At 44.8% G+C, this 23,872-nt stretch overlaps 1 protein-coding gene across 1 annotated transcript in view; it reads left to right on the plus strand.

Moving 5' to 3' along the window:
• The first annotated feature begins 4,277 nt into the window (after positions 1-4,277).
• The window catches only part of DGAT2 (diacylglycerol O-acyltransferase 2), a 50,089-nt gene continuing 30,494 nt past the window's right edge, over positions 4,278-23,872 (plus strand). Inside the window, exon 1 of the mRNA XM_033145981.1 lies at positions 4,278-4,398. Within this exon, the coding sequence (XP_033001872.1) occupies positions 4,359-4,398 (40 nt within the window). The 5' untranslated portion in view covers positions 4,278-4,358. The remainder of the gene's footprint in view (positions 4,399-23,872) is intronic.

Raw genomic sequence — 23,872 nt, forward strand, 5'->3', positions numbered from 1 at the left:
GCTGCTTCCATTAAAAACGGGAAATTTAAGGGAAATAAAAAATAAGGGAGAGCAGCGGGAAACTTCTTGAAATAAGGGAGAATCCCGGGGGAAATGGGATACTTGACAGCACTGCCTTGGCCCAGTAGACCTGAAGGAGCACCTCCATCCCCATCGTTCTGCCTGGACACTGAGGTCCAGCTCCGAGGGTTTTCTGGCGGTTCCTTTCCTGCGAGAAGGAAGGTTACAGGGAACCAGGCAGAGGGCCTTCTCGGTGGTGGCACCCGCCCTGTGGAACGCCCTTACATCAGATGTCAAGGAAATAAACAACTATCTGACTTTTAGAAGACACCTGAAGGCAGCCCTTCAGATATTATTATTATTATTATTATTATTATTATTATTATTATTATTATTATTAGCTAGCCTCCTGGTGAGGCGATGGGGGATTAAGGGGCTGGGTGCGAGATGCCAAATGGGTGAGACCTCCTCCCTCAATAGAAAAAGGCAGATTTGAGAGCAGAGTTTGGGCAGTGACGTGACCTAGATGTAAAGCAGCATGGCAGATGAAAATGATGGACTATATGGAACTTGCTGAGATGACCAGGAAACTCCGTGACCAGAGGGATGACGCAGTGGGAGAAGAAGAGAAGAATGGAAGAAATTTAAAATGTATTTGAAAAAAATATAGTAAGATTGAAATTTAGAAGGAACTTAGAAGAAAAGTTAAGTCTGCAGATTTAGAATTAGGTTAAGTGTTAAAGAAATGTGAAATAATGAATTAAGAAAATAATTTTAAGAAACGGATAAGATTTTTTGGAAAATATGGTATGTATAACGTAAAGAAATTACTAAAGATGAATGAAAATGAACGCAGGAAGGGCAGACGTGAGGAAGTCAAGCAACAATGTTAAAGAAAGAAGCAGTTTTTAACAAAAAAAAGTGTTTTTTATTTTTGTATTTTGTAGTTTGTTTGTATAGTTTTTAATTTTCATATTTGTAAGGTGTTTGTAATTGTTTTACCGGTTTGTTTTATGCATTTTGTTGATGTTTTGGAAAAAGTTAATAAATACATGTAAAAAAAAATAAAATGTAAAGCAGCAATCTGGAGGAGGAGGAGGAGGAGGAGGAGGAGGAGGAGAAGAAGAAGAAGAAGAAGAAGAAGAAGAAGAAGAAGAAGAAGAAGAAGAAGAAGAGTTTGGATTTGATATCCCGCCTTATCACTACCCGAAGGAGTCTCAAAGCGGCTCACATTCTCCTTTCCCTTCCTCCCCCACAACAAACACTCTGTGAGGTGAGTGGGGCTGAGAGACTTCAGAGAAGTGTGACTAGCCCAAGGTCACCCAGCAGCTGCATGTGGAGGAGCGGAGACACGAACCCGGTTCACCAGATTACAACTCTACCGCTCTTAACCACTACACCACACTGGTGTAGAGACAGAGCCATGCCTGATTTCTGTTTGAATCCAAGGCTGAGGCTGCGGGAGAAGCAAGACCCTCTTGGGGTGTTGATGTTCACCATTGCCCGCCCCCCGCCCCCAGCGAGGTATGGATCGGGCCCAAGGCCTTTTTCTGTTGAAAATGAAGTTAGGTCTGTTATAGAATCATAGAATCGTAGGGTTGGAACGAGACCCTGAGGGTCATCTAGCAGTCCAGGAATCGCAACTTATATCATGCATGATAACTGACCACTCAATCTCTGCTTAAAAACCTCCAAGGTTGAGGGAATGGTCTATCATATGTCAGGCATGTCCAACAGGTAGATCGCGATCTACCAGTAGATCACTGGACGTCTGCGGTAGATCACTGGTAGATCTTTGGCTCCCCCCAAAGAAGCTGAACAACTCCCCTTAAAGAAAGAAAAGCTCAATATTTTACCTCCTCCCTGAAATAACTCAACAACTTTGACCTGAACCCCCAAAAAGGGGGTAGATCACTGGCCAGTCTCTTGGGAGTTGGCCACCCATATGTCATATGTGATGGAATTGTAAAGGGCCGGGGCAAAAGAGTTTTGAGAATTTATAATGAATTGAAATTGAATTATAGGACATCAAGATGCTTTGTAGACAAATGAAGAAATATTATTGTAATTATGAATTCTATAGTGATTAGTATGTATATGATAGTTTAAGCAATGATAGATTAAAGATGTATAGATCTAAAAGATAGAAATTTGAAAGCCATGTGGAAGGTCTGAGGGAAGTCATGGCTATGACAGCCAGAAAGATGGAAAACATGAATGAATATATGTGAATTAATCTTTTTATTTTTTTGTAGTAGTTGTAGATTAAAACAATAAAATTATTATTTTTTTGAAAAAGAGAGAATTTATGATCAATTGGAAATAATGATTTAAAGTACCTTTCAAAACAACAACAACAACAGAAAACACACACCAGAATCCTTTTTGTTGGGGATAATTCAGATGGAAATTTTTAGGCGCCAAAAAAGACCATTTATGTATGCACCTACTGTGGCCCATGTTTTTTTAGTCCCAAAATGGAAAACGAGTGAGGTCCCAGCGAAGAAAGAATGGCAACTTAAACTGATGGAATATGCACAGCTTGCAGACTTAACACATAGAATAAGAGAACGAGAAGAACATACGTTTAAAGAAGATTGGGAAATGTTTATTGAATATAGGGGGGAATTGTGTGTATTTAAAGACGTTGGCAGCATTAAGATAAATTCAACAGTGTAGATAAGTTTTGATGGTTGTTATAATGGAATGCTGAATGGTTTAGCTCATGTAAAATGTGCAGAGATTTATGGTATGCAAAATGAACCATGGAAGGAGAAGAAGGGAAGCCACTGATTTAAGCAGGGCCGGATTTAGTTTTGATGAGGCCCTAAGCTACTGAAGGTAATGGCACCCTTTATATGTCCAGCTGTCCTTTGTCGATAACAAATGGTTGCTGTTTTTTGTGTTATATGGTAATTTATGGACCTAATAGGTATCTAAAGCCATTTGCACATGCAGAATGTAGGCACCCTATATATAGAAAGGAGCAAACCAGTGATATTTGAGGAAGCAGACGGGGCCCATGGCTTACATCATAGGAGCCTATACTGTACAACACAAAACACTGTTGCTATATGTAGGTTTTATTTTGTTTTTTATCTTATATTTGGGAAATGTACATCCAGGTTTTTTTCCCTTTAATTTTTTTTTGGGGGGCCCCCAAGAGAGTGGGGCCCTGAGCTACAGCTTCTTTAGCTTATATGTAAATCCGGCACTGGATTTAAGGTTGTTTAAATCAGGCATAGGCAAACTCGGACCCCCCCCCCAATGTTTTGGGACTACAACTCCCATCATCCCTGACTGTTGGTCCTGTTAGCTAGGGATGATGGGAGCTGTAGTCCCAAAACATCTGGAGGGCCGGGTTTGCCTATGCCTGGTTTAAATGAATGTTCTAAAATGTAAAATAGAAAAACTATCTATCTATCTATCTATCTATCTCTATCTATCTATCTATATAATTTTTTAGTTTTTCTATATATACATATATACACACATGCACGCACACACACACATATATATACAGTGTATATATATATATATATATATATATACACACACACACACACACACATACATATATATACACACACACACACACATATGTATATGTATATGTATATATACACCTCTAAGGAAGAAGAGGCAACCACCATCTCTGGGGCAGGTTCTTTCTTAATAATGATTATAATAAATTTATTATTTATTAAATAATAAATTTAATCTGTATATCGCCCTATCCCCGCAGGTCTCAGGGCGGCTCACAAGAAAGCAGCAACGTACAGCCCAGAGAGATGCCGCGTATTGAGCGAGGTTGACTGAGACACAACCTTCCCTTCCATCCATCCGGGCTGTATCCTTAGCATCCCACCGGAATGCTCCATTCTTCACCCCGTGGAGGTGGGGGGGGGAAGAGGGAAGAATTGATGGCAAGGGGGAGCTGGGCGAGAGGCTTCGCAACGCCTCTCCAGTCCCACCCCGGCGTGGCCACTTCCAACAAGCGATGTCCCCTTTGGCGCTGGGCCCGGCGGCTCCCCACCCCATCGCACTCCGTCCCGCCGCCCCCCCCCCCCCCCCGCACAGCCCCGTGAATGTCCCGGCCCGCCTTGGCCAGCGGCGCAGCGTCACAATCCGCCGTGGCCCCGCCCCCGGCCAGGTGCTATAAAAGGGACTCGCCGCGCGCTCTCCACCGTCTGCTGCTGCTGCCGCCGTCGCCGTCGCCGGCTTTGCTGCGCGTCCGCACGAGCGAAGCTGCGCTTTTTCCCGGCTCGCGAGCAGGAGGAGCGCCGCCGCCGCCCGTTGCTCCCCCCGGCGAGGGATGGATCGGGGCCCGAGGCCGCTCAGGTTGCAACGCTGAAGCCATGAAGACCCTCATCGCTGCCTACTCCGGCGTCTTGCGAGGTACGGAGAGCTTTTTGGAGATGGTACCCAAGGGAGGGGGAGAAGGATGTTTTGGGTGGGGGGTGGGTTGGAGGAGGATTTATTTGGGGGCGGCGGCGGCGGAAAGAATATTGGTCGTAGATCTACCAAAATTATTGAAAAGCATTATAATTAACTGGGGTTCTGCCCCCCCATGCCTTCTTTTTTGGGGGGATTTTTACCCATGATCCCCCTCCCCCAAAAAAGCTCAACAGCTTTTACTGTGTCCTTCCTTTTGGCAGATCAAGATGAGGTGCCAGCGAAAACGAGGTTTTTTTAGCGGGGGGGGGGCAATTATAGTAAGATCTGTTATTTGCTTATTGATCTCAAGCCCCCCCACCCCAAAAATGTATTTTCTACAGTTTAAGTTTTTATCTTCAGTACATTTTATTTTATTGCTACGGCTCGTGGCTGATGCAAATAAAGATTCTTCCGATTCTGATTTGACAACTTTAGGGAGTGATCTCCTTAAAATAAAATAAAATAAAAAACTTTAGCTGCCTCCCAAATCCTGGCAACACCCATGAGAGGAAGGGGCATTCAATTTTATATTCTATACTCTGCACGTAATCTCTGAATGTCAGGCAGGATGGCTCTCTCCCCTCCCTCCCACACCTCCTTCATAGAATCATAGAATTGTAGAGTTGGAAGGGACCCCAGGGGTCATCTAGCCCAACCCCCTGCAGTGCAGGAATCTCAGCTAAAGCATCCATGACAGATGGCCATCCAACCTGGGCTTAAAAACCTCCAAGGAAGGAGAGTCCACCACCTCCCGAGGGAGTCCGTTCCGCTGTTGAACAGCTCTTGCTGCCAGAAAGCTCTTCCTGATGTTTCGCCCGAATCTCCATTATTGTAACTTGAAGCCATGGGTTCGAGTCCTACCACCCAGAGCAGGAGAAAGCAAGCTTGCTCCATCTTCTGTGTGACAGCCCTGAGATATTTGAAGATGATAAATGGCATTTCCAGTCTCCCCCCCTTTCTGCACCTCCCCACCTTGCAGTTTTAAGGGAAGCAGCTGCAGTAAGTAACAATTCGCCAAGGGAGAGTGTCCAGCAAGGGTGTCAACTTTTATAAAACGGGGGGGGGGAGGTAAGCCCTGTTCCGCAAAATTGATCTCACAAGAGACGACACACATACGCCATATGAATGGCAATGTCAATCAACTTGGGGGGGGGGCTGAAATATTTTATTGTGGGGAGTCTGAAGGGCCTCGGCGCCTAGGAGTTGGCTCCTATGAAATGCAGCGGGGCAGATTGCCAAGGTGGAGGCCCCGAGGTTTGTGTGGGAAGAATGTTGTTGGGTTGAGGTGTGATTCCATGTGAAAGAGGGGAGGGGAGAACGGTCAACTGCAATCTTTTAGCCAGCTTCCTTATTAGTGTCTCAAGGAGGTGCACAATAACAATAGCAAAAGGGGAGGTAATTTTGAAACGTTGAAAGATGCGCAGGAAAAAGCCGGCCATTCCTTTCAAAAGAAGCTAAAACTGTTTCAGAGATAAAAAATTCCTTCCAGTAGCACCTTAGAGACCAACTAAGTTTGTTCTTGGTATGAGCTTTCGTGTGCATGCACACTTCTTCAGATACACTGAGGTATCTGAAGAAGTGTGCATGCACAGGAAAGCATGCACACTGAACTATCTGAAGAAGTGTGCATGCACACGAAAGCATGCACACTGAAGTATCTGAAGAAGTGTGTATGCACACGAAAGCTCATACCAAGAACAAACTTAGTTGGTCTCTAAGGTGCTACTGGAAGGAATTTTATTATTTTTTATTTTGTTTTGACTATGGCAGACCAACGCGGCTGCCTACCTGTAACTGGTTCAAAGAGACATGGAAAAGGCAGGTCGGAACGAAGGTGTCCTCGGTTGTTTGTGGAAAGTGCAGATAATGGGTGCTTCCTGTATCTGGACAGGAATGCTGTTCCACAGAGCAGGGACAGCCCTGCTCTGTGTTACTGTGCAGATCTGAGATCTCTGGAACTTGCAGGAGAAATTCAAGGATCTTCTTTGGCAATCACCCATAGCCGAGTAACATTGTCTTCTATGAACATGGTTTTAACAGTGAGTCCATCCGTAAGTGGCTGTGGAGGCCAATTCTGGATCCACACGCCCTTCCACAGTGGGGGCATAGGTTTCCGGGCAGGAGTTGATCATGGTGTGGATTTGCCAAGCGTGCCTTCCTCCTAGCACGTTTCTCCCTTGCGTCCTGAGTTCGAGTGTCTTCAAAGCCCATGACACCTTTGGCAAAGACTGTTCTCCAATTGGAGTGCTTGCAGGCCAGTGTTTCCCAGTTGTCGGTGTTTATACTACATTTTTTTTTAGATTTGCCTTGAGACAGTCTTTAAACCTCTTTTGTTGGCCACCGGCATTATGCTTTCCATTTTTAAGTTTGGAATAGAGTGGTTGCTTTGGAAGATGATCATCAGGCATCCGCACAACATGACCAGCCCAACGAAGTTGATGTTGAAGAATCATCGCTTCGACACGGGTGATCTTTGCTTCTTCCAGTACACTGGCATTAGTTCACCTGTCTTCCCAAGTGATATTATCTGTGACAGCCAACGCCTTGACCCAGCAGCGGATGGGTAGCCACTGCAAACGCCGCAAGCAAGGTGTTTGCATGTTGGCCGTGGTTTGCCTCCCCCCCCCCATGAGGAGCCTGGCCATTTTGTTCTGCACCAGCTGCAACCTCCGGACCAACCCCCAAGGGTAGCCCCACAAAGAGCACATTGTAGTAATCCAGCTGTGGGGGTGCTGATGCACAGACAACTGTGGTCAAGGTACCCTGATCCAGCAATGTCTGTAGCTGTCTTAAAAGGCATCCTTAACTGCTGATGGCACCTTTACCAGCTGCAAGCAATGCAGACTGATCCATTTGATCAACGCCCTACTTCTCTAGCCTCTTCCTAGTTGCTTCTTGGTTATTTTCCTACCTCCCTATTTTGGAATAGCTGATTTACTTTTTGATGGACTTTTTGGCTCTACGGTTGCCATATGGTACAATGCTCCGTTCTATGTTCCCTAGAATTCACATTGTTAGCTCTTTAACACTGCGTGCCTCTATTGGCCCTTGAGGTTTATTTACCCCCAGGTATTCTAGCTGTAGGGACACGGGTGGTCTAAACCACAGAGCCTAGGGCTTGCCAATCAGAAGGTCGGCGGTTCGAATCCCCGCAACAGGGTGAGCTCCCGTTGCTCGGTCCCTGCTCCTGCCAACCTAGCAGTTCAAAAGCACATCAAAGTGCAAGTAGATAAATAGGTACCACTCCGGCGGGAAGGTAAACGGTGTTTCCGTGAGCTGCTCTGGTTCGCCAGAAGCGGCTTAGTCATGCTGGCCACATGACCCGGAAGCTGTCTGCGGACAAACGCCAGCTCCCTCGGCCTATAGAGCGAGATGAGCACCACAACCTGAGTCGTCCGCGACTGGACCTAATGGTCAGGGGTCCCTTTCCCTTTACCTTAGACATACGTAGGTAGAAAGTTAGATAGATACACACACAAAAGAAGCGGCTTAGTCATGCTGGCCACATGACCCAGAAGCTGTATGCCGGCTCCCTCGGTCTATAGAGCGAGATGAACGCCACAACCCCAGAGTCGTCCATGACTGGACCTAATGGTCAGGGGTCCCTTTACCTTTACCTTTATTCTAGCTTTGCGTTCCAACAAAGGGTTTGTGTGGTGCTTTCCTCCCTTGTTACTACAGCTGCTTAAAACAAAGACAAAACAAAAAGCAGAAAGTTAACCATTCATGGAGGGGGGTCTGTATGAGTGGAATGGAGCTTCCACCTGCTGGTGCAGTCTACCCCGGAAAACTGGGTACTGGTGGGCAAACAGAGGAGCGCTGTTTCCTTTGTGCCCTTCTTGGCTGTCAGGCTTCTTGGAGGAGTCAGGTTTGCCGCTATGGAAGAAAAGCAAACTTGAACTTTTGGCCCGACCCTGTAAGGTGAAGCCAGAGACTGTAAGCATTTGAAACGCTAACCCATAAATGCAACGATGGCCACAGATGCAGCGACCAAAATGCTGCTATGGAAACCACAAGGTTTCTGCGGAGATCTGGAGATCTGCAAGGATTGGGTGTAAACTAAGCATGCTTGCAAGCTTATTTTCTCTTGCTCTGGGGGTCAGGACCCGAACCGATGCATTCAAGTTACAAAAAAAGACTCCGACTAAACATAGAATCATAGAATTGTAGAGTTGGAAGGGACCCCGAGGATCATCTAGCCCAGTGTTTTTCAACCACTGTTCCGTGGCACACTAGTGTGCCGCGAGATGTTGCCTGGTGTGCCGTGGGAAAAATTGAAAAAATACTTTATATATAGTCAATATAGGCACAGAGTTAATTTTTTTAACATTTTCTAATGGTGGTGTGCCTCGTGATTTTTTTCATTAAACAAGTGTGCCTTTGCACAAAAAAGGTTGAAAAACACTGATCTAGCCCAACCCCTGGCAAGGCAGAAAAATGCAGCTGTCCCATACAGGGCTCAAACCAGCAACCTTGGCGCTGTCAGCACCATGCTTTAACCAGATGAGCTAACCAGCCTGATATCAGGAAGAACTTTCTGGCCTTAAGAGTTGTTTGACGGTGAAATGGACTCCCTAAGGAAATGGTGGAATCTTCTTCATTGGAGGTGTTTAAGCTGATTATTACTATTATTGCTTTTCAGGTTTATACATTTCACTATTTTTACAATCATTTTAACGTTTCAAAACTTGACTTCCTTCCCCCTCTTTCTGCAGTTCCTTAAATTTATTTCTAATATCTTCTGCGTATCCAAATTGACTTGCTCATTTATTCATCTCCTTTAAGTATATACTCTTACGAAACTGCAGGTTATTGCAATAATCCTGCCGATGTTCTTATCTGTTTGCAATTTATCTGTAAATATTCAATAAACCATTTCCATTATTTTATTTTAAAAAGTTCGTTATCTTGTTTTCTTATTCTTCCGGCGAGTTTCGCCATTTCTGCATATTCCATTATTTTTTGTGTATAAGCTGAGTTTTGATGGTCATGGATAGAATCCTAGAGTTGGAAGAGACCACAAGGGCCATCCAGCATTCCTGACAGATGGCTGTCAATCCTCCGCTTCAAGACCTCCAAAGAAGGAGAGGTCAAAGAAGGATGCTTTAGTTGTTGTTGTTGTTCAGTCGTTCAGTCGTGTCCGACTCTTCGTGACCCCATGGACCAGAGCACGCCAGGCACGCCTATCCTTCACTGCTTCTCGTAGTTTGGCCAAACTCATGTTAGTAGCTTCGAGAACACTGTCCCACCATCTCGTCCTCTGTTGTCCCCTTCTCCTTGTGCCCTCCATCTTTCCCAACATCAGGGTCTTTTCTAGGGAGTCTTCTCTTCTCATGAGGTGGCCAAAGTACTGGAGCCTCAACTTCAGGATCTGTCCTTCCAGTGAGCACTCAGGACTGATTTCTTTGAGAATGGATAGGTTTGATCTTCTTGCAGTCCATGGGGCTCTCAAGAGTCTCCTCCAGCACCATAATTCAAAAGCATTAATTCTTCGGCGATCAGCCTTCTTGATGGTCCGTACATGTGCCTATTCCGTGCATGTGCCTATTGTACCATAAAAGCACCTTCCATGTAGTGGAGCAATATCTCGAATTCTTTCTAGCACCAAAATCGCTCATCAAAGGGCTTTGCACATTGGCAATCTTTACTTATTTACTTGGCTTGTGTGCTGTTGGCTTTCTGCTAAGGCTCTCAAGGCCATTCGCCGCTTCGCCATTGAATAGGAAGGACCCCAAAGGGACCGAGAGCAAACAGGGAAAATTATGCAAACAGTTCCCAGCGTTCTTTGGCCCCTTTTGCCGGAAAGGCTGTGTCGCAGGTGCTCGCTGCCGATCCGAAATTCTCTGGAATGCAACCTGGCCTGCTGTGGGCCTTCTTTGTCATGGTGTCTCCTTGTCTGATGGGTTTCCTCCAGAGAAAAGCTGCGCTGCCCCATCCCTGCCACTCTCCTGGGATATTTAAGAGTCTGGTGACATCTGTTTCAGTGTATCTGAAGAAGTGTGCATGCACACGAAAGCTCATACCAAGAACAAACTTAGTTGGTCTCTAAGGTGCTACTGGGAGGAATTTTTTTATTTTTTATTTGTTTTGACTTTCCCAGGAGCAAGTCTTGTTAAAGACCTGGCTTCTTATAAAACTTGCCCCGTTCTTGCTGTTGCAACCTGATGCCTCTCCCTCTTAACTGAATTCAAGAATTCCCAGAAAAGTGTACAGAAATCACAGCCCAGGGAAAACTAAAGACCGACCTTTCTTGAAATGCTTCTTTTACCTGTTAAAGTATTGGCTCAGAAAGCATGTATGTACATTAAAAGCATGGTCTGTGAGCCTGTGTGGAAAACAATAATACATTGGTGCCTTGGTTCTCAAACGCCTTGGTACTCAAACAACTTGAAGCCCAAACACTGCAAACCCGGAAGTAAGTGTTCTGGTTTGCGAACTTTTTTTGGAAGCCAAACGTGCTCTGTTTTGAGTGTTATGCTTCCGATTTGAGTGCCACACTTCCGTTTTGAGTGTTACGCTGGGGTCTGTCTGTTTTTGCTATTTATTTTTGTGTTTTTGTGGCTCATTTTCGTTTTGTTTTTGTGACTGTGTGGAATCCAGTTCAGCTACTGATTGATTGTGTGACTGCAGTACATTGTTTCTTGCTTTCATTTTATGGATCAGTGGTCTCGTTAGATAGTAAATTCATGTTAAATTGCTGTTTTAGGGGTTGTTTTTAAAAGTCTGGAACGGATTAATCCGTTTTGCATTACTTTCTATGGGGAAGCGTGCCTTGGTTTTGGAACGCTTTGGTTTTGGAACTGACTTCCGGAATGGATTAAGTTTGAGAACCAAGGAACCACTGTTTTGAAATCTGTCTATTTGCATTCCACTTATTATTATTATTATTATTATCATCATTGCTTTTCAGGTTTATACTTTTCACTGTTTTTACAATCATTTTTTTTAAATTCTAGACTCAATTTATTGAAGATAAAAACTAAAAGTCCAAGTGTCTGCTTACAAAATTTGGTTTTTTCATTAACCCAACATAAGTAAACTATCACATATGCATTGGAAAGCAAAACTAACCTATTGAAGTGAATTGCCAGACATGTATCAAAATGTCCATTTTAACGTTTCAAAACTTGACTTCCTTCCCCCTCTTTCTGCAATTCCTTAAATTTATTTCTAATATCTTCTACGTATCCAAATTAACTTATGTTGCTCATTTATTCATCTACTTTAAGCATATACTCTTATGAAACTGCAGGTTCTTACAATAATCCTTTTTATTCTTGCAGGGTTTTTTTTTTTAATGGTCAGCCTAATTGTGGGAGGTTCCATAACTTCACATTTAGAAGATGCTTGCATTCCTTGAACAGATATCTGTAGTTCCTTCAGGGATTTTTAAAAAAAGTTAACAGCGCTTCTTAAGTATAGGAACAAACCTTGTGAGATTGGTCAATAATACCTCCAGATAACAGATTAAGGTGTGTGTTTAGGGTGTGTGTAAAGAGTGGTTTGGGGTTTGCCTCGATTCAGAATGGAAAGGCCAGACCCCCCAAAGTCACTATGAGTTCTAGAAGGTGTGCAAAACACGATTTGAGGTTTTTTTAAAAATGAATTGAATATTTAATCCTCAAAGTTTTGGGCTTTAGCCTCCCAGCTCAATGCCACCTGGTGTGTTGACGGCAGAGCTGAGATCTCACATCTCATCTTGGCCTGCGTAAACTCCGTCCGTTTTAAAGAGCACAACTTCCTCCAATGAATCATGGGAACTGTAGTTTATCCTGGCGCAGAGATAAACTTCCCAGCACCCGTAACACAGGACAGCTCCCAGGATTACTATTCTTTGGCTTTCATGTATTTTTATTTTGTCCTTACCAAGTTGACACGTTTCAATAATTTTACACAATCATTTTGACATTTCAAAACTTGACTTCCTTCGCCACGTTCCTTTCTGCTTGGCATCCCTCTGCGATGGCGTGTCGTTCAAGCGGGACCCAGGATCTTGGAGACGGGGGACCCGTGGGGCCCTCCAGAGGTCACCGGACTCCAACACCCACCCGTCCCGTTGGCCATCACTGAGATAACGGTGGGAGTTGTATTCCAGGAGCATCTGGGCTGCTGTTTCGCCACCTGTGCGATATTGTTAGATGTTTTATTGTGTTTTTGATATCATGTTGGGAGCTGCCCAGAGTGGCTGGGGAAACCCAGCCATATGGGCGGGGTATAAATAATAATATATTATTATTATTATTATTATTATTATTATTATTATTATTATTATGTTCCAAATGCACACTTGGCAGGCTGGCACAAAATAGGCAAAGATCCGTTAGAAGGGCAAAAATCCTTGGAAGATGTAGATGTTTCAAAACGTGTTTGTTAGGTTTCTTTTACTGTTGTGTTGTTTCTCAGTTTCACGCAACAGGCCCGCAACATACACATTGTGTTCTACGGGTCGTACCGAAAGACAAAACCACGTATAGTTGGCTTCAGTGGTGGGTGGGATTGCCCTGGGCATTTTTTCCTGCAACTCCACCCCATTTCTGCCCCCCTTTTAAAAATTTTACATGCTTTTGGCACAGGTATATAGCTGTACTGTGTTTATAATTTGTAAACCGCTTAGGTACAGGCAACCCTTAGATGAACCTTAGGGTCCCTTCAGACTCTAAAAGGTAAAGGGACCCCTGACCATCAGGTCCAGTCGTGTCCAACTCTGGGGTTGCGGCGCTCATCTCGCTTTATAGGCCAAGGGAGCCGGCGTTTGTCCGCAGACAGCTTCCGGGTCATGTGGCCAGCATGACAAAGCCACTTCTGGCGAACCAGAGCAGCACACGGAAATGCCATTTACCTTCCCGCCAGAACGGTACCTATTTATCTACTTGCACTTTGACGTGCTTTCGAACTGCTAGGTGGGCAGGAGCTGGGAGCGAGCAACGGGAGCTCACCCCGTGGCAGGGATTTGAACCGCCAACCTTCTGATCAGCAAGCCCTAGACTCTGTGGTTTAACCCACAGCGCCACCTGGGTCCCACAGCTTCAGACTCTACAATTCTATTAAAAAGCTCTTTTTTAAATAAGTGACATCTGTCTTCATCCTCAGATTCATTTTTTGGAAATAACCCGGAAAAGCTTCTTCTCTCCTAGACTGACCCTGAACTGCTTTCCCTGGTAGCTCAGTTGGTTAGAGCCTGGTGCTGATAATGTCGTGGGTTCGATTCCCATATGGGTCACCTACATATTCTTGCATTGCGGGGGGTTGGACTAGATAACTCATGGGGTCTCTTCCAACTCTACGATTCTATGAACCCCTGACTTGCACAGGGGTTGTGTTCCAGGTCATCATGCACGATGGCAGAGTGTGAATACTCCACCCACCCCCTTTCCACCCCATCATCCATGACAATTGCACACCCTGGCTGGAGCTGATGGGAGTTGGAGCCCAGCAACATGTAGCTTCCCTATCCCTGCTGCTTCTTCTTTGGCAATCCCTCATCGCCGAGTGAGATTGTCTTCCATAAACACGGTCTTAACAGTGAGTCCGTAAGTGACTGTGGAGGCCAAGTCTGGATCCACATGTCTTTCCACAGTGGGGACATAGGTTTCCGGGTGGGAGTTGATCACGGTGTGGATTTGCCAAGCGTGCCTTCCTCTTAGCACGTTTCTCCCTTGCGTCCTGAGTTTGAGCGTCTTCAAAGCCCATGACACCTTTGGTAAAGGCTGTTCTCCAATAGCTACACAACACGTCTTTCGGTCTTGAAAGGCCTACATTGGCTCCCAGTACATTTCCGAGCACAATTCAAAGAGTTGGTGCTGACCTGTAAAGCCCTAAATGGCTTCAGCCCAGTAGACCTGAAGGAGCGTCTCCACCCCCATTGTTCAGCCTGGACACTGAGGTCCAGCTCTGAGCATATTCTGGCGGTTCCCTCCCTGCAAGAAGTGAGGTTACAGGGAACCAGGCAGAGGGCCTTCTCGGTGGTGGCACCTGCCCTGTGGAATGTTCTCCCATCAGATAAACAACTACTCAGATAAACTTCCTGCGTTTCTTTCTTTCTAAAAGTTTTTATTTATACTTTTCAGGTTTATACATTTCATTAGCTTTACAATCAATTTAACATTTCAAAGTCTGACTTCCTTTGCAGTCTTCCTGCAGTTCCTTAAACTTATTTTTTAATATCTTCTGCATATCCAAATTAACTTACTCTGCTCATTTGTTCATCTACTTTAAGCATATACTCTTAGGAAACTGCAGGTTCTTACAATAACCCTGCCAATGTTTTTATCTGTTTGCAATTTGTCTGCAAGTATTCAATAAACCATTTCCGTTCTTTTATAAAAAGGATGTTATTTTGATTTCTTATTCTTCCGGTGAGTTTTGCCATTTCTGCATATTCCATGTGTTTTTGTATCCATTCTTCCTTTACTGGGACTTCTGCTTCTTTCCACTTTTGGGCGAGTAACATTCTTGCTGCTGTAGTAGCATAAATAAATAGATTTCTATACAATTTAGGTAGTTCTGTCCCTAAAATTCCCAAAAGAAAAGCTTCTGGGTTGTGTGTGTGTGTTTTACAAAAGTTATTTTGAACATCCTTTTCGATTCATTATACAGGTGAAACTCAAAAAATTAGAATGTCGTGGAAAAGTCCATTTATGTAAGCAATTGTTTTCATTAGCTACTGGAGTTTAATAAATGAGATTGACTCATGACATGCAAAGTGAGATATGTCAAGCCATTGCTTGTTATAATTGTGAAGATTATGGCGTACAGCTGATGAAAACCCCAAAGTTGAAATTGTTAATTTGGGGTTCTCGTTAGCTGTACGCCATAATCGTATTTGCATCCAGCTCCTTCCTCTTGAAGGACGCGGGTGGTGCTGTGGGTTAAACCACAGAGCCTAGGGCTTGCCAATCAGAAGGTTGGCGGTTCGAATCCCCTTGATGGGGTGAGCTCCTGTTGCTCGGTCCCTGCTTCTGCCAACCTAGCAGTTCGAAAGCATGCCAAAAAGTGCAAGTAGATAAATAGGTACCACTCTGGCGGGAAGGTAAACGCCGTTTCCGTGCACTGCTCTGGTTCGCCAGAGGCGGCTTAGTCATGCTGGCCACATGACCCGGAAGCTGTACGCCAGCTCCCTCGGCCAGTAAAGCGAGATGAGCACCGCAACCCCAGAGTCGTCCACGACTGGACCTAGCGGTCAGGGGTCCCTCTACCTTTATACGTTGAAAAGTACGGTAATTTGCATATGCAGAAGATATTAAAAATGAATTTAAGGGAATGCCGAAAGAGGGGGAAGGAAGTCAAGTTTCAAAATATCAAAATGAGTGTAAAATCAGTGGAATGTTTATATCTGGAAAGCATAAATGATTTTTTATATATATAAAAAATAGTGATTCTGAGAGAACGCCTCTGCACGCTGCCTAAGCTGGTGTACCGAATCAGCTATGTAATTTGAAAGCTTTTCTTTTTTAAAAAAAAATTCTTTATTGTTTTTGCATCATAAAATCAAAACAAAAGGAAAAACAAAAAATAAATACACTTTTGTCATTTTACATGGTTTACAATATATCTTAAACTCCGCCAAGTTTTTTACTTCCCTCCATCTCTACATTAGTTTTCCAAGATACATCATTCATCCGCTTTTTCTCATTTTTACCTATTTAAACCCATCATAATATTTCCTCTGAATTTTTCCTTTTTCTTCTGTTGTTTTGCAAGAGTTTCGTCACGCCTGTAAGTGAATTACACATTTCTGCTGTCTTTTAAATATTCTAAGAATTTACTCCAGTCCAAATCTATCTGCTGATCTCTCAGAATTGGAAAACACTAGCTCAGAATTGGAAAACACCAAATTTACCAACGGTAGGAGAGTGGAGAAGGAAGCTCTTGGAATATTTAGAAATGGCTAGATTAACAAGCAGAATAAGAAATCAGAGAGATCAACTTGAAAGCTTTTCTTGGCCTGGTGCCACAGCTCCTCGAGGAGCCGGGAACAAGCAGACCTCTGTTAGCTGCTTCTTGCTCTTTCCGCCGCTGCGCACGGCTGACTGGGAGAAACCAGCCGAGTGAGCTGGACTTCGCCGTTGTTAAATGTGACCTTCAGCACCTAGCACCCGGGGAAGGAAATCGGCAAGAAAATGATTGATATTGTTATCTCTCTCTCCCCCCCCCTTCCCACTCCAAACAGGAACATCTTAAAGATTAAGTTTTAAAAATAGGTCTTTATCCAGGGCAGGGTGATTTAATGGCTAAGACTTCCTTTCACCTCTGGACTGCGTGTGAAAACGGTGTCTCCTTTCTCGAGTGGATGGAGATTGCTCGAGAGCCCTCTCTTCAGGGTACTTAGAAGTCTAGTTTGGCACTGAGCCGTATACTGATTAATTATTGTTCATATTAATAATAAGTCATGTTGGCTACTAAACCAGGTGACTTTTACACAAATGCGCACCGGTGCAAGTTACCCTGCTTTACTCAGAAGTAAGTCCTGCTGCATAAAATGGGGATTACTCTGCAGTAGAGTGGCCGGGGCAAAACTGTCAGATGGGCGAGGTACAAAATAATAATAATAATAATAATAATAATAATAATAATAATAATAATAATAATGTTTTAGGGGTCACATTGACCAGGGATTTGGCATCTTTCTGCAGGGCCTGCAAGACGGAGCTGTTCCACCTGGCCTTTGGGTTGGTTTCTGTCTGATACTTATGCTTCATTCTTTTATTTTGAAAATGAGACTGCAGTTTTAATTTTGAATTTTTAAATTTGTATTTTAATCTATATTTTAAATTGATTGTTTTTTATGTTTTTGCTGTGATTTTAATTAGTGTTAGCCGCCCTGAGCCCGTTTTTTGGCTGGGAAGGGCGGGGTATAAATAAAAAATTATTATTATTATTATTATTATTATTATTATTATTAATTTATGTGCATCTCTTTTGCACCTGACTTCAGTTTATGGATCTAGGAGTTGCATTTTTTTATTTACAAAATCCTGCAACCCGGAAGGTCTGCCCTCCCCTGTAGTAACAGACATAAGGCAACACAAGACCAGTACGCTAATGGAGAATTGCACCATAACCGCAACTAGCTCTTTATTCCAGCTGGGTAATTCTTTATCCCGATATTAAACCTTTGGCTTATGAGGGGGGAGCTAAGCCACTTACAGACTCACTTGTGCACTGAAAAGCATGGAAATTGCAAGCTAAGGGACCTGGGCTTAACCCCTGTGCCTCGTAAGCACATTTTTACAATCGCACAGATTGTGCTAACATGACTCGGGGAACCTCCAGGTGCCCCTTTTATTCGTGCATTTGTGATTTGCGTTCATGACGATCTCACTTTCAGTACTTCGCCTTTTGCACCTGCAAAGGTTTTGGGGCAGATGTACCACTTTGTTTTTGATCTGTGCTTGTCACATAGTTTCCTGCTGAAATCCTTCAACTTTTTATAGCATAAACCAGGGGTCAGCAACCTTTTTCAGCCGTGGGCCGGTCAACCGTCCCTCAGACCATGTGGTGGGCCGGACTATATTTTGAAGGGGGGGGGGAAATGAACGAATTCCTATGCCCCACAAATAACCCAGAGATGCATTTTAAATAACAGCACACATTCTGCTCATGTAAAAACACCAGGCTGGCCCCACAAATAACCCAGAGATGCATTTTAAATAAAAGCACATTCTGCTCATGTAAAAACGCCAGGCAGGCCTCCCAAATAACCCAGAGATGCACCTTCAATAAAAGCACACATTCTACTCATGTAAAAATACCAGGCAGGCCCCACAAATAACCCAGAGATGCATCTTCAATAAAAGCACACATTCTGCTCTTGTAAAAATACCAGGCAGGCCCCACAAATAACCCAGAGATGCATTTTAAATAACAGCACACATTCTGCTCATGTAAAAACACGCTGATTCCCGGACTGTCCGCGGGGCCGGATTGAGAAGGTGATTGGGCCACATCCGGCCCATGGGCCTTGGGTTGCCTACCCCTGGCATAAACGTTCCAGGGTGGTTTTTGTTCTGCCACGGGGCAAGAGTGACACCTCCAGGTGGCCAATGGGGGGGAGGGACGTGGCCAGTTGAAAAAATGAGAAATGGAGAGAAACGGGGACACTCCCCCATCCCTACGTAGGATGGAATGTCCCACCCTACAAAAATTCCCCTGCAAATTAGAAAGAGGTTGCAAAGAGAAGCAACATTGGCTCCCAGTATGTTTCCGAGCACAATTCAAAGTGTTGGTGCTGACCTTGAAAGCCCTAAACCACCTCGGCCCAGCATACCTGAAGGAGCGTCTCCACTCCCATTGTTCAGCCCAGACACTGAGGTCCAGCTCCGAGGGCCTTCTGGCGGTTCCCTCCCTGCAAGAAGTGAGGTTACCGGGAACCAGGCAGGGGGCCTTCTCGGTGGTGGCGCCCGCCCTCCCATCAGATGTCAAGGAAATAAACAACTACCTGAGTTTTAGAAGACATCTGAAGGCAGCCCTGTTTGGGGAAGTTTTTAATGTTTGATGTTGTCAGGGAATTGTCCCCACTGCAGCGGAAGGTGGTGGAAGGGCTCTCCGGAGGCTACAGAGAGCCCCAGTCCCACCTTGCCAGCAGCTCCTCCTCTGGTAGTGAAAGGAGCGGCGAGATGTCCAGCGAGGAGGGGGAGAGTTCACAGGGGAAAGGGAGTAGAGGCTCTGGGGATGCAAGAGAGACCCAGCACTCCCCCAGTCCCGAGGGCGATACAGGGGGAACGCAATTTCCGTCGCCCCAAAGACGTGGGGCGAAAAGGAAAGATGGGAAGCGGGGTTTTCGTATACCGAAACTCTTTGGTTGGGGTCAGAACCGGAAGGGGCCATTCCCGGATTCTGACACCGCTTGATACAGACATGAACTTTTTAGCTCTGCACTGTACATAGTTTGCACAATAAAAACCTTTAAAGGAAACAGCGGAGTCCTGGCTGTTTACTCATGAGCAACTAACTGAGAACCTTACAGATGTCTACTGTGTTTTTAATCTGTTGGGAGCTGCCCAGAGTGGCTGGAAAAACCCAGCCACATGGGTGGGGTATAAATAATAAAATATTATTATTAACTGTATTTGAGGTATGTTGAGTCCAACAGTGAAGGCATTGTTGCTTGTGGCCATTGATAGCATATCCTCCAACATTTCTCCAGTGAAAACAGAGACTTCCTATTCCAATATCATCATCATCATCATTATCTTTATATGCTGCCCATTAACTTGGTTGTCCCAGCCACTCTGGGCAGCTTCCAACATATATAAAAACATAATAAAACATATAGTCTGGATGATATTTTAAGGTAGGAATTCGAATTAACAAGAGCAATAGTTTTATTGAGTCAAGGGGAAAAAATATTAGAAGTTAAGATTGGGATTATGGTGTTGAATGTGTTATAAATAAGTTAAAGAATATTAGAGGTTTATTTAAGGAATAAGAATATAAGAATAATGGTGAATGATCTGTGAAATTAGTTACAAAGTCACTAAAGTAAACTGGAATTGAAGGGGGGAACGGGGGAAGTCCCCCTAAGAATGATTTGAAGTAAGATTTTGATTAATAGAATGGTGTGATCCTGTGTTCCGGTGGGTTGTTAGGTATGTATTTGTTATTTTTGTTTATTTTCTTGTTTGTTTTTGTATCTTGTAGTTTGTTTGTAGTTGTTTTTGGTTTGTCTGATTTGTGTGGAAATATCAATAAATTTCCTTAAAAAAAAAATATTATTATTAACTGGCTCCCAGACGTATTAGCTTTGTGCATGCAAGGGAGGCTCCACACCGCCCCCTCCAACCACAAGAGATCCAGAGTGGTACCAGCCCAGGCATAGGGCTTACAGCTACCTTGAGAACTGGTGTTGGTGTTTGAAGTGATGAAAGTGTCTTGCAAGTGTTCGAGGCTGGAGGAAGCCTTTGGATCTGGGTTGGGGGCCATCCCAGGGCACGGTGCACCACCCTTTGCAGATCCTGCCGCCTGACCTGTCTGCGAAGAGGCGTGGAAGGATGGGGGAAGTTACAAAACTTGCCACAAAAATAAATATTGGCTCTCCAGTCAAGAGTGTTTACAGGTCGTAAATGGCCCAAGCCGAAGAGATTGGCGTGTGCAAATAATGTGGCCGCAGTTGGATCGTTGGGAGTGCTGGAGAGTCAGTGGTCTTGGCCAGAGCAGGACAGGACAGGAGTCCAGAGCCTCACTCATCTAAGTGTCTAGAAGGAGTGTGTCTGAAATCCTTGGCAGCTTCTGCCAGTCATTGTGGACTAGGGGCCAAGAGATGGGTCCCACACCCACGGCGATGGTTTCTGCATGTGCTACAGAGGGAAGGGGGGGAGCGGGTGGGGCTCTTCCATCTGGGAAGGGAGCCCATCTAGGAGAAGGTAAACTCTGACCCTAAACCTCTGCTGCCTTGCGGGATAACTTTGGGAGAAGTAAAGGCCAAGGAGTAAAGCTGCACAAATCCAGAGCGGAGTCCCTAAGGCGGTTGGATGACGCCTTGTATGCCTCCTTCCGGCAACTCCAGCAGCCAAGCTGGTGCCAAATATCTTCCTCTGCTTTCCTTTGGACCACACCAGTGAAGCCAAGAGAATCATAGAGTTGGAAGGGACCCCAAGGATCGTCTAGAGATAGTGTGGTGTAGTGGTGAAGAGCGGTGGACTCGTAATCTGGTGAACCGGGTTCGCGTCTCCACTCCTCCACATGCAGCTGCTGGGTGACCTTGGGCTAGTCACACTTCTCTGAAGTCTCTCAGCCCCACTCACCTCACAGAGTGTTTGTTGTGGGGGAGGAAGGGAAAGGAGAATGTTAGCCGCTTTGAGACTCCTTCGGGTAGTGAGAAAGTGGGATATCAAATCCAAATTCCTCCTCCTCCTCCTCCTCCTCCTCCTCCTCCTCCTCCTCCTCCTCCTCCTCCTCTTCTTCTTCTTCTTCTTCTTCTCCAGGCATGTCAACAGGTAGATTGCGATCTACTGGTAGTTCACGGGGAAGTCCTAGGTAGATAACGGCATGAAGTTTAGTGATCGCCTTTGGCCAACCGCCCCCCTAAAAAAGCTCTCAACAACTCCTGGCAATGACAATGTGTGGATCACAGCCGGTCTTTTTATACTGTGAGTAGACCGCAGTCTCTTGGGAGTTGGGTGTGCCTGGACTCTAGTCCAACCCCTTGCAGTGCAGGAGTATGCAACTGTCCCATATGGGCATCGAACCTGCAACCTTGGCGTTATCAGCGCCACGCTCTAACCAGCTGAGCTGTCCGTGGTTATATTATGAAAGGGGGGTCTTGTCTTCTGGGCAGCCCAGGACCTCCAGAACCACTGCCCAGGCTTACGCAGCAATTTGACCTCACCCCCAGAAGCACACTCCATTGTCTCTCGAGACAGACAGATGACATTCCACGATGCTCACAGGCATTAATGCACTTCGATTTTTAAAAAAATTACACTTAGCTGTAGGGCCGGCCCCATATTTAATTTCCACGTTTCTGTGCTAGTCATCACAGGAATATCTGTGTACAAAAGCTGTGCCAGGGGCTGTTTCACCTTGATGTGCCCACATTTGTGCCTTTTCCAGTCTTTTAACCCCTTCCTTGGTGTGAAATGTGTTAGTTGCTAGGCATGCAGATAGGTTTGAGGCGACGGTAAGGCTTTGTGTCATAGCTGCTAATGTCTCAAAGGCCCCGATATCACCCTAAATCCAGGGGGAAGTAGTGTTATGTTTTTCTGAGGGACGGTTTTGGGGGAAAGCTCTCTCCTGGGTGAAAGGTTGTAGGACCCCCAGACAGCTTGGCATGCACAATGGCGGTCAGAAGCTCCAAAGCTCTTTTTGCCCAAATTCTTCCCACCTCCTTTTGCAGGTAACTCTTATTAAGCTGTCCAGGATCTCCATCCCTTCAGGCTACCTAGGTGTTCTCCACCTTTATGCTATATAGAACTGGAAAGTTGTTTTAAACGTCCACAGATCTCGTGTCTTTCCGCATGCCCTCTTCGTCCCAGCACAGATTTGGTGCTCTTGCGCCGTTTGCCGTTTGGCAGTTTTTCTCTGCATGAATTCTGCGCTTCGGAAGTTGATAACGCAGGGCTGGAAGTGTTGGCTTGGAAACGAAGCGCACTGCCTGCTTAATCTGTAGGGCACAAAAAGCACATTGTCGTGCCAAGCATATCTGGTATTTTATAGGCTAGAACTGAGTAACATAACTGGCCTTTGTGTCCAACAGGAGTGCTGCAGATCAGCAGGGTTAGTGCGTATATAATTTTAATTAAATTTTCTGTTTTACCATTTTGAATACTTGTTTAAACATCCTTAAAATATCAATGACTTCCCTTCTTCTCTTTCCATGGTTCATTTTGCACCATAAATCCCTGCATATTTTACATAAGCTAAACCATTCAGTATTCCATTGTTGTTGTTGTTGTTGTTCAGTCGTTCAGTCGTGTCCGACTCTTCGTGACCCCATGGACCAGAGCACGCCAGGCACGCCTATCCTCCACTGCCTCCCGCAGTTTGGCCAAACTCATGTTGGTAGCTTCGAAAACACTGTCCAACCATCTCATCCTCTGTCGTCCCCTTCTCCTTGTGCCCTCCATCTTTCCCAACATCAGGGTCTTTTCTAGGGAGTCTTCTCTTCTCATGAGGTGGCCAAAGTACTGGAGCCTCAACTTCAGGATCTGTCCTTCTAGTGAGCACTCAGGGCTGATTTCTTTGAGAATGGATAGGTTTGATCTTCTTGCAGTCCATGGGACTCTCAAGAGTCTCCTCCAGCACCATAATTCAAAAGCATCAATTCTTCGGCGATCAGCCTTCTTGATGGTCCAGCTCTCACTTCCGTACATTACTACTGGGAAAACCATAGCTTTAACTACACGGACCTTTGTCGGCAAGGTGATGTGTTTGCTTTTTAAGATGCTGTCTAGGTTTGTCATTGCTTTTCTCCCAAGAAGCAGGCGTCTTCTGATTTCGTGACTGCTGTCACCATCTGCAGTGATCCTGGAACCCAAGAAAGTGAAATCTCTCACTGCCTCCATTTCTTCCCCTTCTATTTGCCAGGAGGTGATGGGACCAGTGGACATGATCTTAGTTTTTTTGATGTTGAGCTGCAGACCATATTTTGCGCTCTCCTCTTTCACCCTCATTAAAAGGTTCTTTAATTCCTCCTCACTTTCTGCCATCAAGGTAGTATCATCAGCATATCTGAGGTTGTTGATATTTTTTCCAGCAATCTTAATTCCGGTTTGGGATTCATCCAGTCCAGCCTTAAGCATGATGAATTCTGCATATAAGTTAAATAAGCAGGGAGACAATATACAGCCTTGTCATACTCCTTTCCCAATTTTGAACCAATCAGTTGTTCCATATCCAGTTCTAACAATAGCTTCTTGTCCCACATAGAGATTTCTCAGGAGACAAATGAGGTGATCCGGCACTCCCATTTCTTTAAGAACTTGCCATAGTTTGCTGT

This window comes from Lacerta agilis, chromosome 4, assembly GCF_009819535.1.
Source record: "Lacerta agilis isolate rLacAgi1 chromosome 4, rLacAgi1.pri, whole genome shotgun sequence".
NCBI lineage: Eukaryota > Metazoa > Chordata > Lepidosauria > Squamata > Lacertidae > Lacerta > Lacerta agilis.